The sequence below is a fragment of the Meriones unguiculatus genome, chromosome 17, assembly GCF_030254825.1.
Source record: "Meriones unguiculatus strain TT.TT164.6M chromosome 17, Bangor_MerUng_6.1, whole genome shotgun sequence".
Classification (NCBI taxonomy): Eukaryota; Metazoa; Chordata; class Mammalia; order Rodentia; family Muridae; genus Meriones; species Meriones unguiculatus.
The window spans coordinates 51,450,526-51,464,275 of record NC_083364.1 but is presented as its reverse complement, the minus strand read 5'-3'; the positions used below and the strand labels follow the sequence as shown (position 1 = coordinate 51,464,275).

At 38.7% G+C, this 13,750-nt stretch overlaps 1 protein-coding gene across 1 annotated transcript in view; it reads right to left on the bottom strand.

Annotated features, from left to right (window-relative positions):
* The window catches only part of Myh15 (myosin heavy chain 15), a 111,040-nt gene extending 108,422 nt beyond the window's left edge, over window positions 1–2,618 (bottom strand). Inside the window, exon 1 of the mRNA XM_060370501.1 lies at window positions 2,531–2,618. Coding sequence (XP_060226484.1) covers window positions 2,531–2,618 — 88 coding nt within the window. The remainder of the gene's footprint in view (window positions 1–2,530) is intronic.
* Between the last annotated feature and the right edge of the window lie 11,132 nt (window positions 2,619–13,750).

Here is a 13,750-nt window from a genome sequence, read left to right as displayed (position 1 = left end):
GTTTTTATGTTCATATATGAAAATATATTTGATTTTTAAAATTACCTGTTTAGCATATTAAAGGCTATGCATTTCAAAATATATTATAACTTGAAAGAAATTTGATGATTCTCTGCCTTTCTGTCTCTCTCTCTCTCTGAACTTGAAAAGAAGGATAAGACTTTCTCACAGTGCCAACGTTGCCATAGTTAATTATTAGCAGTGATTAAAATAATTACTCTAGAAATAAAATTACCTGCCTCCTAAATTAGTTTTCCTCCATTATCTCCTGCTTCCTCTAGCCAGTGCTTAGCTGCTTTTCTCTCTCCAGTGTTTCTCTCAAGGAGGGCTCACCTCCCACCCCATGGTAAGATCTTTGTTTCATCATCCCTGGATACAGGGGGAGTGAAGAATTTTCCAGAAGCCTTTTCCTGAGACCTAGTCCATGGCAGCAATTATTTTTAAAAGATAAAGTAGATAAAATAAGTTTCTCTTTAATTCCTTTTGGCCATCAATAATGCAGAGCTGTGGATGCTGATAGTACTGTATTTGAACTGGGTCTCTAGACTTAAGTACTGGCCTTGCTACTAAGGAGTTGTCTAACAGTGATTTCATCTCATGGTCATGGATAAATGAAGGATATTTTCCCCATGTTATCTCCTTTGGGCTAACCATTTCTTATTAAATGCCTCCTATAATGGGAAGATGGTCAACATTTACTAGAGAAAATTTGAGATGTATAAAATGTTTAAAACATTAAGACCCACTACAAAAAAGCTCAGAAGTGACCAGTTATCATTTCTTACAGGGATCTGTTATATGACATGAGCTAAAATCAGAGTTAAATTATTGTCAAACTTACAATCATATTAAATAGATACTTAATCTTTTTAGTACAAAATAATTTATTTGGTTTTGGAGTGTCATTCTTTTTATATTTACTTCTAAAACTATTGTTCTTCTTCCCTGACACCCAGCAGTTCTAGTTTTCTTTTCTTTTCTGAGCATCATTATATCACATTAAACTCATTATCAAGCTTATAGCATTATTTGTTCCTAACAGCAATGAAGGAAGGTAGGCAGAACAGGCATTTTTGTTTATCTAACTTTGGCAGATGAACTAAAGAATGCTCAATAAGGTGAGATGCTTTATTATGATTACAAAATAATAGATGATCAAGAACAGAGACTTGAAATCTAAGTTGGCCAAATACTCATCATTGAATTGTTTCCATTTAGCCTGAGTTCTAAATACAAACTCTATTGTCTTGTAGATCAGACATATAAAGAACTTTTGGTGTTTTCCATCTTTTTTATGCCAGTGAATATCTATAAAGGATTATGTGATAAAAAAAATTAATCAAGATATGTTGATTACTCTATTTTAAGTAATCATTTATAGTGTTAACTCCATCAATGAATGATCCAATTATCTCTCCTGTATTGTGCCAATTTTGATTTTTCTCCATGGTACCACTATCACCATCTTGTCTTCATTATCTGACTGCCTATAATACACCTCTGCATGGCCACTTCTGACTTCAGGTACTGTTCTGTTACTGTATTTGAGCTGAAGGATTATAATTAGCTACTTTGGAATACAATCACACTAATGAAATACAAGGACAGGAAACTGGGAGCTGATCCAGGACTGGTGGGTTTGTGACAGAAATACAATTTCCTTCATAACTAGCTTGAATTATAATTGGTCACATTAAAGTCTAATGGTGACTAATTCTGGATACTAGAACAATGTTCAGTTTTTATTGTGCACTGTTAAATAATTTTAAAAGTAAGACACGTAGGTGACCTGATGCCAAACCACACTGTGAATCTGACTTCCAAATCTCCAATTAGCTGAAATGTAGAGAATGACCATGCAACCTAGACATATAAAAAAAAAAAGAATGGGGGTGAAGGTTACATTTATTTAGAAATTTTAATGTAGAACTTGGCCTTTTTATTTGAAGCTAAATCCTCATTAACCTTTGGCCTTGCATGAAGCGCAAAGAAATTTTGAATTCCAGTGTCAGTCCCCTAAGTGATCTTTCTTTTAGTTTGGCTGAGAAACCCTGATGGCCTATGCCAGAGGGCCAGATTCCAACAGCAGGAATGTCTGAAGACAGATACAAACTCTCATCTCCAGGTTCCCAGCCTCCTAGAATCATTTTCCCTTCCTTCTTTACAGTGTGCAAAGCCAACTTCAGCCAAGTCACAGTCCTCTCCCTGATCGATTATGTACTCACTGATAATACGTTTCTAAGAAAGGCTTGTCCTACGGCATCCCCTAGAAGAGAATACTAGTCTGAGGACTGCATAAATAGGGTATGGACCTGGGATCCCTTTCAGCCATTTTGCCTTTTCTGGAAAATTTCTATTCCTGGCCTGGAGACTCTGATGTCTTCAGTTGTTCAAAGATTCATGGGAGCTGTTTGCACACCAATCAAAATAAGTTAGTCCCCAGAACTGATGATTCATTGCAACAAGCAACTAGTAATACACCTTGAAGTAATAATATGAATTCAAGGCAGCAGATTCCTCTAACTCTTACCATCAAAGGCTGGGGACTGTAACAAAGGGTCAGCCTTATTTCTTCTGAGGAAGGCTGCGGCATCTCCAAACTCAGACAGCGCCATCATTCCTAAATATCCACTGGGGGACAAAAGAAATGTAAGACTACAAGTAATGTGAAAGGATTCATTCTGCAAAAGATCTGAGGAGAAGTAGGATTGGTTTAAAATGATAAATAATTCACCACAGGTACACTAAAGAATGTTTCTTCTGTGTCTGCGACATGGCACAATCATATTCAAGGACATCTAACTCCAATAAAGCCAGGTCATCCATTAAGCACTGGAGGCTCAGTGTCTAGGGTCAAAGGTGCTTTCAGGAACCTATGTATTAATTTCTTTAAATATCAAAAGAAATATATAAATAAAATATTGAAGACATATAATAATAATAATCTTACCCCAGCTTTTATTTGGTTTATACCAACCAAATTTCAAAACAAAATTTTAATAATTTTATAGAGATAATGCCTCTAAAATGACAAAAGTTCTTGAGCCTGGTAGAAGCTCAACCACAACCTTGAGCCACAGAGTTCTGACCATGGCAAGAGCAACAATAAATGAAGTTGACAACTGCTAAGCTGCAGACACTAGGACTCTTGCTATAAATAGAGGATAGACTCTAGCCCCCTCTAGGTACATCAAATATTATACACAGAAATGGTTAGCGACACATTTTCGGTAAGCGTATAAGATAATTAAAATATGAGTGTTTTTTCAGAGATGACTATCTAGTTCAGACAGGTGGACACTGGGGATTTGAAAGGAACAGTACAAGAAATCAAAGGCTGGGAGTGGAAGGCAGTTTGGAGTGAGGGAGTAAAGCAGGTATGAGTGAAAATGTTTATTGAGTCAAGAAATTCTTGGCGAGACTATATTGCCAGGCAGAATAAACTAACCAAAAATTAATGGAGCCCTTCATCTTGAATTACGGTTATAGTATAGGCAATTTTTATAGAGAAATCTTCACACAGCATAGAATGAGGTACTGGTACAGCAAGGTCAGAATGAGGAAGCTGGAGGGAGACTAAGAAGTGAAAGGTGGACTCAAAAAGCCAGAACCCAAACTCACGCCCTGAGCAGATGTTTTTGAAGGGATTGCTTTACACTGGAAAATATTTTTGCTCTTTACTTTCTATTACAAACTGCTTCCTTCCATCATTTCCTGACACCTGAATAGAGGAGTCCCTCCCTTGAACTTGATTTTCTGATTTTTCAAACATAGAACCCACGGCATCATCTCTGGGTCTTCCTTGCTCACGTCGTGCCTACATTCAATGAATCACCATGTTCTACTGTTTCTGTAGTTATTAAATCCTTATACACTTTTATTTGGCACAGCTTAGATTAGCACAGACATTCTCTGAGAAGTTCTTGGCCTCCTTCCTAGTTATGAGCCAGACATAGCTATGCCTGCAATGCAGCCTGAGTGTCTAGGCCAAGATATGGTTGGACCACACTTGAGTGCATGTTCCAAATGGACAGTGAGAACATGTCGAGAGTGTGGATTCAGAACTTAGGTGACACTGTCACGATTGGTGCTGCTTGAATGCGGTGATGTAACCTTGAGGGTTGGGGCTGTCGCTCTGGTGTTACCAGTGTCACCTGTGTCCTAATCTAAAGGTATCAGTAAAGAGAAAGTCACAAGACCAAGGAGAAGCAACACAGGAGAGCAAGGAAGGAAAGAAAGGGGTAGCTTTTCCAGCAATGGTACCTAGTGAGACCTAGATCCAGGTCTTGGTTTTGGTTCTTGTAAATTCAAGCAACTCCTAGTTAAGTCCCAAGAGGTCTTGAGTGAGTTTCTTATTTTTCATCAATAATCTTTTAAAAAATAATTGCTACACATATTTGTCCTTATTTTCTGTCCTAGGTAATGTAAGGTGTTTGTAAGAGTCAGCGCATTGTCTGATACATATAAAATCCCAATCATTATTATTTATTAATAATTCTTGAATAGCTAGCAAGATGACTCACTGTGTGGTAAAGGTACTTGTTTATTGTACTGACAACTGGCAAATGAGAACCTGAGTTTGATTCCTGGGCCCCACACAGTGGAAGCAGGGACCCAAATTCTGCACATTGTTTTCTAGCCTCCACCCATACCATGGCGTGCAAATGTGTGCGTGCACATATACACACACACATATACACACACACATATAATTAAAGTTTAAAGTATTAATTGATCATGCTCAATAGACATTTTTGCATTCTTGATTGCTCTGCTACATATGTAGGAAAGTATCTTTAATGTCTAAATTATTTTGTGAATCTAAAATATACAAAACCATTAATGAAGGATAGTAGCAAAGGATGGCCCTTCAATTTCTTTTATTTCAACTGCAGACCACAAATCCATAATAAATAAATACATATTTATTTAGTTGGTGTTTCTAGATATCTGGAAATTCAAGTGCATGATGTCATCATCATTAGCACCTGGTAAGTAATTTCTTACTAGGTTTGAAATGGTAAATCTCATCATATGATAGAACAAGAGTGCCAGAGAGCACCTGCTTTTATGATTAAAAGTAAACTTCTCTCTACAATCCATGAATGGGTTAATCCATTCATGAGGGCTACCATCTTAAGCTTGAAAATTAATTTCCACATCCATTCAAACTATAGCAGGAAGTGAGGAGGGAAATTTGCAAGATGACAGGTACAGTTGAAATACGTGTGACATTTATGGCATTTTAGTGCCTAACTGTAATCAGAAACTTAATACTGATAAAATAATTAAATGATTTTCTTTTTTAATTAATTTATTTTTCTATTACAGTCTATTCTCTTGTATTCTAGCTGGAGCCCCCTCCCAATCACACCCTCCTTCCCTCATCTTCTCCCATGCCCCTCCCCAAGTTCACTGATAAGGGATGTCCTTTTCCCTTTCCCTCTGACCCTAGCCTATCAGGTCTCATCAGGACTGGCTGCATTGTTTTCCTCTGTGGCCTGGTAAGGCTTCTCCCCCATCAAGGGGAGGATATCAAAGAGTCTGCCACTGAGTTCATGTCAGAGGCAGCCCCTGTTCCCATTACTAGGGAAACCCACTTGGAGACTGAGCTGCCATGGGCTACATCTATGCAGGCATTCTAGGTTATCTTTATGCATGGTCCTTGGTTGGAGTATCAGTCTCAGAAAAGACCCCTGAGGGCAGAATTTTTGGTTCTGTTGCTCTCCTTGAAGAACTCCTGTTCCCTCCAGGTCTTTCTATCTCCCCCCTTCTTTCATTCCCTGTACTCTGTCCAAAATTTGATTGAGTCTTAGCATCTGCTTTGATACCCTGTTGGACAGTCTTTCAAAGACCCTCTGTGGTAGGCTCCTGTCCTGTTTCCTGTTTTCTCCCTCTTCCAATGTTCGTTCAGTTTGCCTTTCTAAATAATTTTCATATCAGCAGCCTTGACAGTTTCATGTTGGTTTTATCACATATTTCCTTGTGTTCTTCTGTGTGTGTTTCCTTTAAAAGCTTTCCATTGCTGGAAAGTCATGGTGCAAATAATGCAGAAAATACAAATATTTATCCAGTAAATAAACACCAACTTTTAGTACAAAAAAAAAAAAAAACTGCTTTGGTTGCTCACAAGGAAGACAACATGCAAAAAACGAGAATGAATTTCTCCAGATGTCAACAGAGGTAGAAGAGCATTACCAAGCATATAAATAATTCCAAACATCAGGGCATATGTCTCAAGGCAATAAATGAAACCCATTTGAAATACAAGGCCAGTGAACTTTGCAAATCTGGGGAGCGCTCTTAATAAGGGACACCGCTGTGTAAAACAATAATGTTGATGCTTTATAATATTCATGCTGCTGGATAATCCCATTCTTATCTTCCCTTGGAAAGACTTACTGGGTAGAAAACCCATAAGTACTCAGTCTTTATAAAGAAATCTACCACCCTCCACGCAGTTATAGTACTTGTGTTATATTTACTCATCTGCAATTTGGATCTCAATAAAAGCAGGTGCCTCCGGCAGGTTATCTCCTTAAAGAGAAATGTGAAAGTGTTTAATTGAATTATAAATCAAGAATGCTGAATAAATAATTGGTCTACTAATTAACTGTTATGGTTTGTGTCCTTAAAGGTGTATGCGCTGAAGATTGGCTTTAAGTCGGTGGTGCCACTGAGCAGGGATTGGATATAAAGGCTATAACTCTGTCCATGAATCTGCTGACGGGCTTCACCATCAATTAGCTGAATGGGCTATTAGGAGGTGGAGTCTCCTTGAAGGAAGAAGATCATTGGGACCATGCCCTTGAATGGCATGCCTTGTTTCTGGTTCCCCTCTCTCCCTGCTTGCAGACTGCCATGAAATGAGCAGCTCAGCTCTGTCATGCTGTTCTGCTGTGCTGTACTCCCTCACTACAATCCCAGAGACAATGGGGCCACCTGGCATGAACCGTGAACCAGCCGTGTCCTTGGAACCATGAACCAAAAGTTCCTTATATTATTTTTTCAGGTATTCTGTTACAGTGACCAAAAACTGCCTAGCTTTTGGGTCATTCTTGATCCATCCCAGTTGACATTTTAGGCATTTCTGTTAAGCTTCATCCTTCCTCTGGTTCCCTTCTTTCAGCTTCTGCTAGGTCTTCCATCCAGTGCCGTGCTACTTCTCTGTATATTCCCTCATCTCCTCATCTCCTCATCTCTTATCTTGGGTCTCTGCACTGTGCTAATCTACTATTTATGTAAAGAAAAGTTCTGATTAAATTCTGTCATATATTAAATTTAACTGCCTAGCCTTGTCTGAAGCTTATAATTTCACAGTAAGACACATTTAGAGTAAATGTCAGTCCTTTGCACAGGACAGGACTTTAATAACCATCTTGAGAATTAACAAACTAACAAAGACTAACACATCTCCCAGAATCACAGTAAACATTGTGTCTCCAAGCTGAGATACAGTTCAGGAGATGCGGAGGTCCAGATGGTCCACTACTTTTTTCTTAGGTACAAACCTTCGTCGAACTTGGCTATATAACTGCAGAAAAGAGCAGGTCTGAGATAATGTCTAAGGAGAAATATCATGGGGGCAGGGTGGAGGGCAAGACCAAAGGGCAGGAAAGTGCTAAAGAAGGAACTCAGAGAAAAGGGTCAAAAAGGCTATTTGCTCAAGCTCTGCTTGCAGGGCTATATTTAGTAGCTAGCTAAATGATACATCGACAGCAGAGGAATAACTAAAACTTGTTCATTCCTCAAGTGAACCCGTGGTCTCATGTTTCAGTGTGCAATTATCCTCCTTTTCAGGTCTCTGGATGCCCACAGCTACAGTAGCTATGGCAAGGAGGGCTCATGCTCTTGGTTTCAATGAATTTAAATAGTATCTAGCTTGTACATACAGGCAAGATGTGTTTAGCTGAAAGGTGGAGAGGGATAGGAAGATGACTCATTGGCTAAAATCTTTCATTTCACAAGTATGAGTTTGAGTCCCTAGAACCTATAAAAACCAGAGCACAAAAGCCAGCCCCATAGCATAAATTTCTGTAATTCCAGGGAGATGGGAAGCAGAAGCAATAGGATTCATAGATTATTCAAACTCAGCTAGCTCCAAGGACACAGAAGAAACACACAAAAAAAGACCCTGGCTCAAACATGGTGGAAGACAAGGACCAACTCCCAGGGGTGTCTAACCTCTACAGATGTGTGCTGGCAGCCATGGGACACACACACACATGTGCACACATGTGTGTACAAGCACATGTAAACACTTTTAAACGTCTCACCATCTCTTTGTGTAAATTATATAAAAATTTTATTTTTAGGTCTATGATTCAATTATTCAAAGCATAAAGATAAAATCAACTAACTGCATTAATGAATGAATTGGAAGACATATTTAAGCGTGTGCCTTCCTTTTTTAAATAAATATAGTCAACCCAAGAAATGTGCAAGATCCTTTTTTCCCCCACCTTTCAGACAGAGTTTCACTCTATATCCCGGACAGTCCGGGAGCTCACCATCCTCACTATCCTCTTGCTTCGGTGCCCAAGTCCCAAGTACAGGTAGATCAGAGTGAGTTTTACTTCATGGTTCAATTTTAACATCAGCTGGCTCAGTGTTCTATAATTTACAACTGAGTCAATAATGACCAGCAAAGAAATTATGGCCTAAAATTCACCATCCAGCAGAAGTACAGCCAAGTTGCAAGTATCCACATATTTTTCAGAAAAAATAAATAAATAAATAAAACTACACTAAAACCAAAACCTAGGGAATAGTAAGACTGTTTTTTTTTTAAAGTCTATACTTCAGAACATCCAAATATGCTCTCCCACAAAACACAAATTCATAGATAGTAAATATTAGCTCTAACAGAATGTGATGATATTCCTATGGAGCAGGAACCCGCAATCTGCACAGTACAGCTGCAGATATTATTCAGCACAAAATGATACATATTACTATCTTTAGTAAGTTTAAAGGTTCCTGTAAACCTACACTATTTATTATTGGCATCATTTTCCCTATTTTAATGTATTCTCAATTGTATTTTCTCACTTCAGAATAATTATGGAACTTTTTATTAAGTCCAGCTGCAATCCACATCTTTACAGATATTCAGCGACACACTGACTTCATGTAAAGCAGGGTAATACGTAATCAACTTCAATGAAATTCAACAAGCACTTTTTAAAATAGCCAGCAAATTCAAAGAGTTGAAAAAATACTGAGGGTACCAGAACTATCAAGATTTGACTTCTGTTTTCCTAATTTAAGTCCAGTAGAAGATAAGAATTGTCAACATATGGTCTTCAGTATATGTACAATATTGGATTTATTCTTCACATCGTAGTAACTGAAAACACGTTATTAAAATTCTTATCTCAGGTTAGCTATAACATTTTGTAAACAGATTGTATTAACATAATACACTTCATATAATGAATAATGCTGTGCTTAAAAGACCAATAAATATAGCAAATTTTCATACCTGCTACTTAATATGCTGGTGTAGAGAGACAAAAACCTACCTTTCAGAGAGCAAAAGAAATGCATAGGCCAGGACTAAGCCACACTTTATATACTCCTGTCAAGGTCAACAAGAACAACCTCAGTCAATTCTGACATTGTTTCTAAATTTGTCTGTTGGTTTTGGAGAAGTTGAACCCATGGATATGAATTTGGCACCCAAAATGTCTCTAAGACAAGTCTGTAGATGCCAGAGAACAACTCCATTTGGAGAACTGAAATCCACAGGCTAATTTGACCCATTCTCCAAATGTTTGCAGCATAATGAGATTAGGCAATATTAATAAGAAAAGCAACAAGAGAGTCCCTGGCTCTAGAGTCACCTCTTCTAGCGAGCCCAATAGTTTGTGGTCTCAACAATCTTTAATCCTTGCAAGAAAGTACTCACCAGCAATTGCCTACTCCTTATTTAGGTCATATTTGGAATGTTAGGAAATAAAATTTATTAAGGGTGCACTGTGTCTCAATCCCTATTCTGTGCTGCATATGTGACCTCATTAAAAGCCGGTAACAACGGTACAAGGAAGGTTTAGTTATCCCTAGGTTACAAGGAAAGAAATAGGTAACAGCGGTAAATGAATAAGTATTTCCTCTTAATTCTTCAGTGTGACGACTGACTGAAACTAGGGCCTTACGATGTACGGCAAGTGCTCCACCACTGAGATCGATATATTCTTTTTCACTTTTAAATTTTGAAACAAAATCTCACTACTTTGCCCAGCCTGGCTTGTAATCTGTGATTCTCCTGCCTGAACTTCTGCTAACACAGATTATTGGTAGGTGCCACCATGCTCAGCTGATTTGGTGAGACAAGATTTGAACCTAAAATGTTGAAAGTCAAACTCTCTTTTTTTACACACACACACACACACACACACACACACACACACACACACAGGACACAGAGGTCGCATAAGGTTTTTCTTGGTGGTGGTCTCCTCTCCCCACTCAAAATTGTAGTTTTTAAAAAAGCCTTTCTTCATCTACCCAAGGAAATTCATTGCTTTTTATGTCTTTTCCAACATGTAGGACACTTTCTCAGTTTCTAGGTGAAGCAGCTAGCTAGTAGTTATGACAAAAACAATAATAATAAATTAGGCAGCCATGGGCTTTGACTTTGAGTTGTTCTCCTAAGATTTGAAAGTGCTTTGTGAAACCTGAAATGCACTGTGGAGCAAAATATTTTTCTGAACTATGTTTAAAATAACTTTGTAGAAATGGCATTAAGAAGTGAAACCCTGAGCAACAGACAATAGCTCGTGGAATCAGTTCTTAAGAATGGTGGGCCAATTCTATTAACCTATTCACTCCTCCAAACCAGTGAATTACCCATTTCCCACTGATGGGGAAAAGAAGGTAATAGAGGGATGCCTGACTAAAATCTTCTTAGTATGGCAGCTTTGAGGGCAGAAACAATCTAAGAATAAATAATCAAGTGCTGCACATTGTAAATGATCCACTGGACCAAAAATGAGCCATCATAGCATTCTAGTTGTGATGAGCTTTGTTGCTTCTAACAGGAATGTGATTTAATTAGAATGAGTAAGCTGGCAGCAGTGACCTCACAGAGACCCAGGGTAGACAGGATGAAGCAAGAGAAAGCCCATGCTGGCTGTCTGAGGCTTTGTAAGACACGGACATTAAAATTCTCTATTTGACCTTTGGGAGATCACAAGCCATTGTAATGTGTGCTTAAGGCTGGAAATAAAAAATTTAAAAAAAAAAGTGTGTGTTGTGTTTGGATGTTTAAAAAAAAAAAAAGAATTAATCCAGATAAAAACAGACACAACTTGACTTACGTCAATCCTCAGTGAGCCGATGATTCAAAATGCAGAGGAAACTAACCAGACTAGTTTTCAGAAGGGTTTAATTTGAAATGGATGAGAGACAGCTGTTAAAGGTTATAAGCCTGTTTCCATTTCTGACCAGTCAGGACAGACATCAGCCGGTATTCTGAGGCCACAAGGGGAAGAGTACATACTGATGGTGGTGTGGGTGGCTTTATCTAGAAAAAAATCTCCCGCACAGGACAAAATCTGTGAGACAGGGCTGTGAATAGTTGATATTTGGTATGGCCAAATTTATGAAGCAGGTAGTTATGTAATAGAATTAGAAATTCAGATTTGGCCTATGAGATCATTATGACCACCCCAGGAGGGTGTGAGAATGGGTAAATTTGTCTTTGGGATGAATAGAGAGTAAGAATTAAAACAAGAGCTTGTATATGAAATATTATGTCTTTAAAAAAACTTTCAAAAACTAAATTCTCTCAAGATCAGCCAGAGTCAAATGATCAAATGCCCAGATTTTATTTCATGGTGAAATAGTATATCTGTTTCTAACAAAGAAGCCCCTTACAGGTCTTTTATATATTGATGAGCATAAATCGTACCACTTAAAATTTAAGTGGAAATTTTACAATTTTGCATGGAAATAAGTCAAAGATGTTCTAAAACTCAAGGTTTCTTAGCTTGCTTGCCTTTGTTTTCTTGCTAGAACCTAATACAGAAAGAACTTGCATTCTTTGAGCCTTTCATGAAGATTATCCTGTTACCCCCTCGCATATAGGAACCCAGTAACCACTTTACTTAGTGTTGATAAGAACAGAACCTAGGGTCTTGCAAGTTGCAGGCAAGCATTCTACTACTGATCTATTCTCCTAGCCTTCCATTTCCCCCGGTTACTAATTTAGAGTGAATTCCTCAATATTTTTACTCACATTTCTGTATCTATGCAGTATACCACCTAAAATTAGTCTTCTGTTGTTGGCAGTGATAGGCATTCTCATTAAATTTTTTAAGACTATTTTGTGTGGGGGTGTGCATATATGAGTGGGTGAATATGTGGGGGGGGGGGGGTTGAGGGTACTTATGTACCATGGCCTTTGTAAGAAATGAGAGGGAAACCTGCAGGAGTCTGTTCCCTCACTCCTTAAGTTTTAAGTTATGCAGGTTCAAAACAACCCTGAGATATCACCTTACACCCATCAGAATGGCCAAGATGAAAAACTCAAGCGACAACACATGCTGGAGAGGTTGTGGAGAAAGGGGAACCCTCCTCCACTGCTGGTGGGAATGTAAACTGGTACAACCACTCTGGAAAGCTATCTGGTGCTTTCTAAGACAATTAGTAATAGTGCTTCCTCAAGACCCAGCTATACCACTGCTAGGTATATACCCAAAGTTCGTTCAAGTACACAAAAGGGATACTTGCTCAACCATGTTTATAGCAGCTTTATTTGTAATAGCCAGAACCTGGAAACAACCCAGATGTCCATCAACGGAGGAATGGGTACAGAAATTGTGGTATTTTTACACAATGGAATACTACTCAGCAATCAAAAAGGAGGAAATCATGAAATTTGCAGGCAAATGGTGGGATCTAGAAAAGATCATTCTGAGTGAAATATCCCAGAAGGAGAAAGACAAACATGGGATATACTCACTTATATAGACCTATAAGATATGATAAACATAATGAAATCTATACACCTAAAAAAGATAATCAATTGAGCGGACATGGGGTAAGATGATCAATCCTCATGTAGAAAGACAGATGGGATGTGCATTGAACGTATGACAGGAGTCTACTGAGCGCATCTGAAAGACTCTAACTAGCAGTGTTTTCAAAGCAAAGACTCATGACCAAACCTTTGGCAGAGTACAGGGAATCATAAGAAAGAAGGGGAGTTAGTCTGATGGGAAAAGGATAGGAGCTCCATAAGGACCAAATATATCTGGGCACAGGGTCTTTTCTGAGACTGACATTCAACCAAGGACCATGTATGGATATAACCTAGAACCTCCACTCAAATGTAGCCTGTGGTAGCTCAGTAACCAATTGGTTTCCCAAAGTGAGGGGAACAGGGACTATTTCTAACAGGAACTCAATGACTGGCTCTTTGGTCTCCCCACCCCCGAAGAGAGGAGCAGTCCTGTTAGGCCACAGAGGAAGGCTTTGCAGCCAGTCCTGAAGATACCTGATAAAACAGGATCAGATGAATGGGGAGGAGGTCCCCCCCTATCAGTGGACTTGGAAAGGGGCACGGTGGAGATGAGGAGAGAGGGAGGGACTGGGAGGGAATGAGGGATTGGGACACGGCTGGGATACAGAGTTAATAAAATGTAACTGATAAAAAAATAAAAAATAAGAAAAAAAGTTATGCAGGTTCCAGGAACTCCTTTCATCATGAGGCCTCGCAGCGAGTGGCCTTACCCACTGAGCCTCC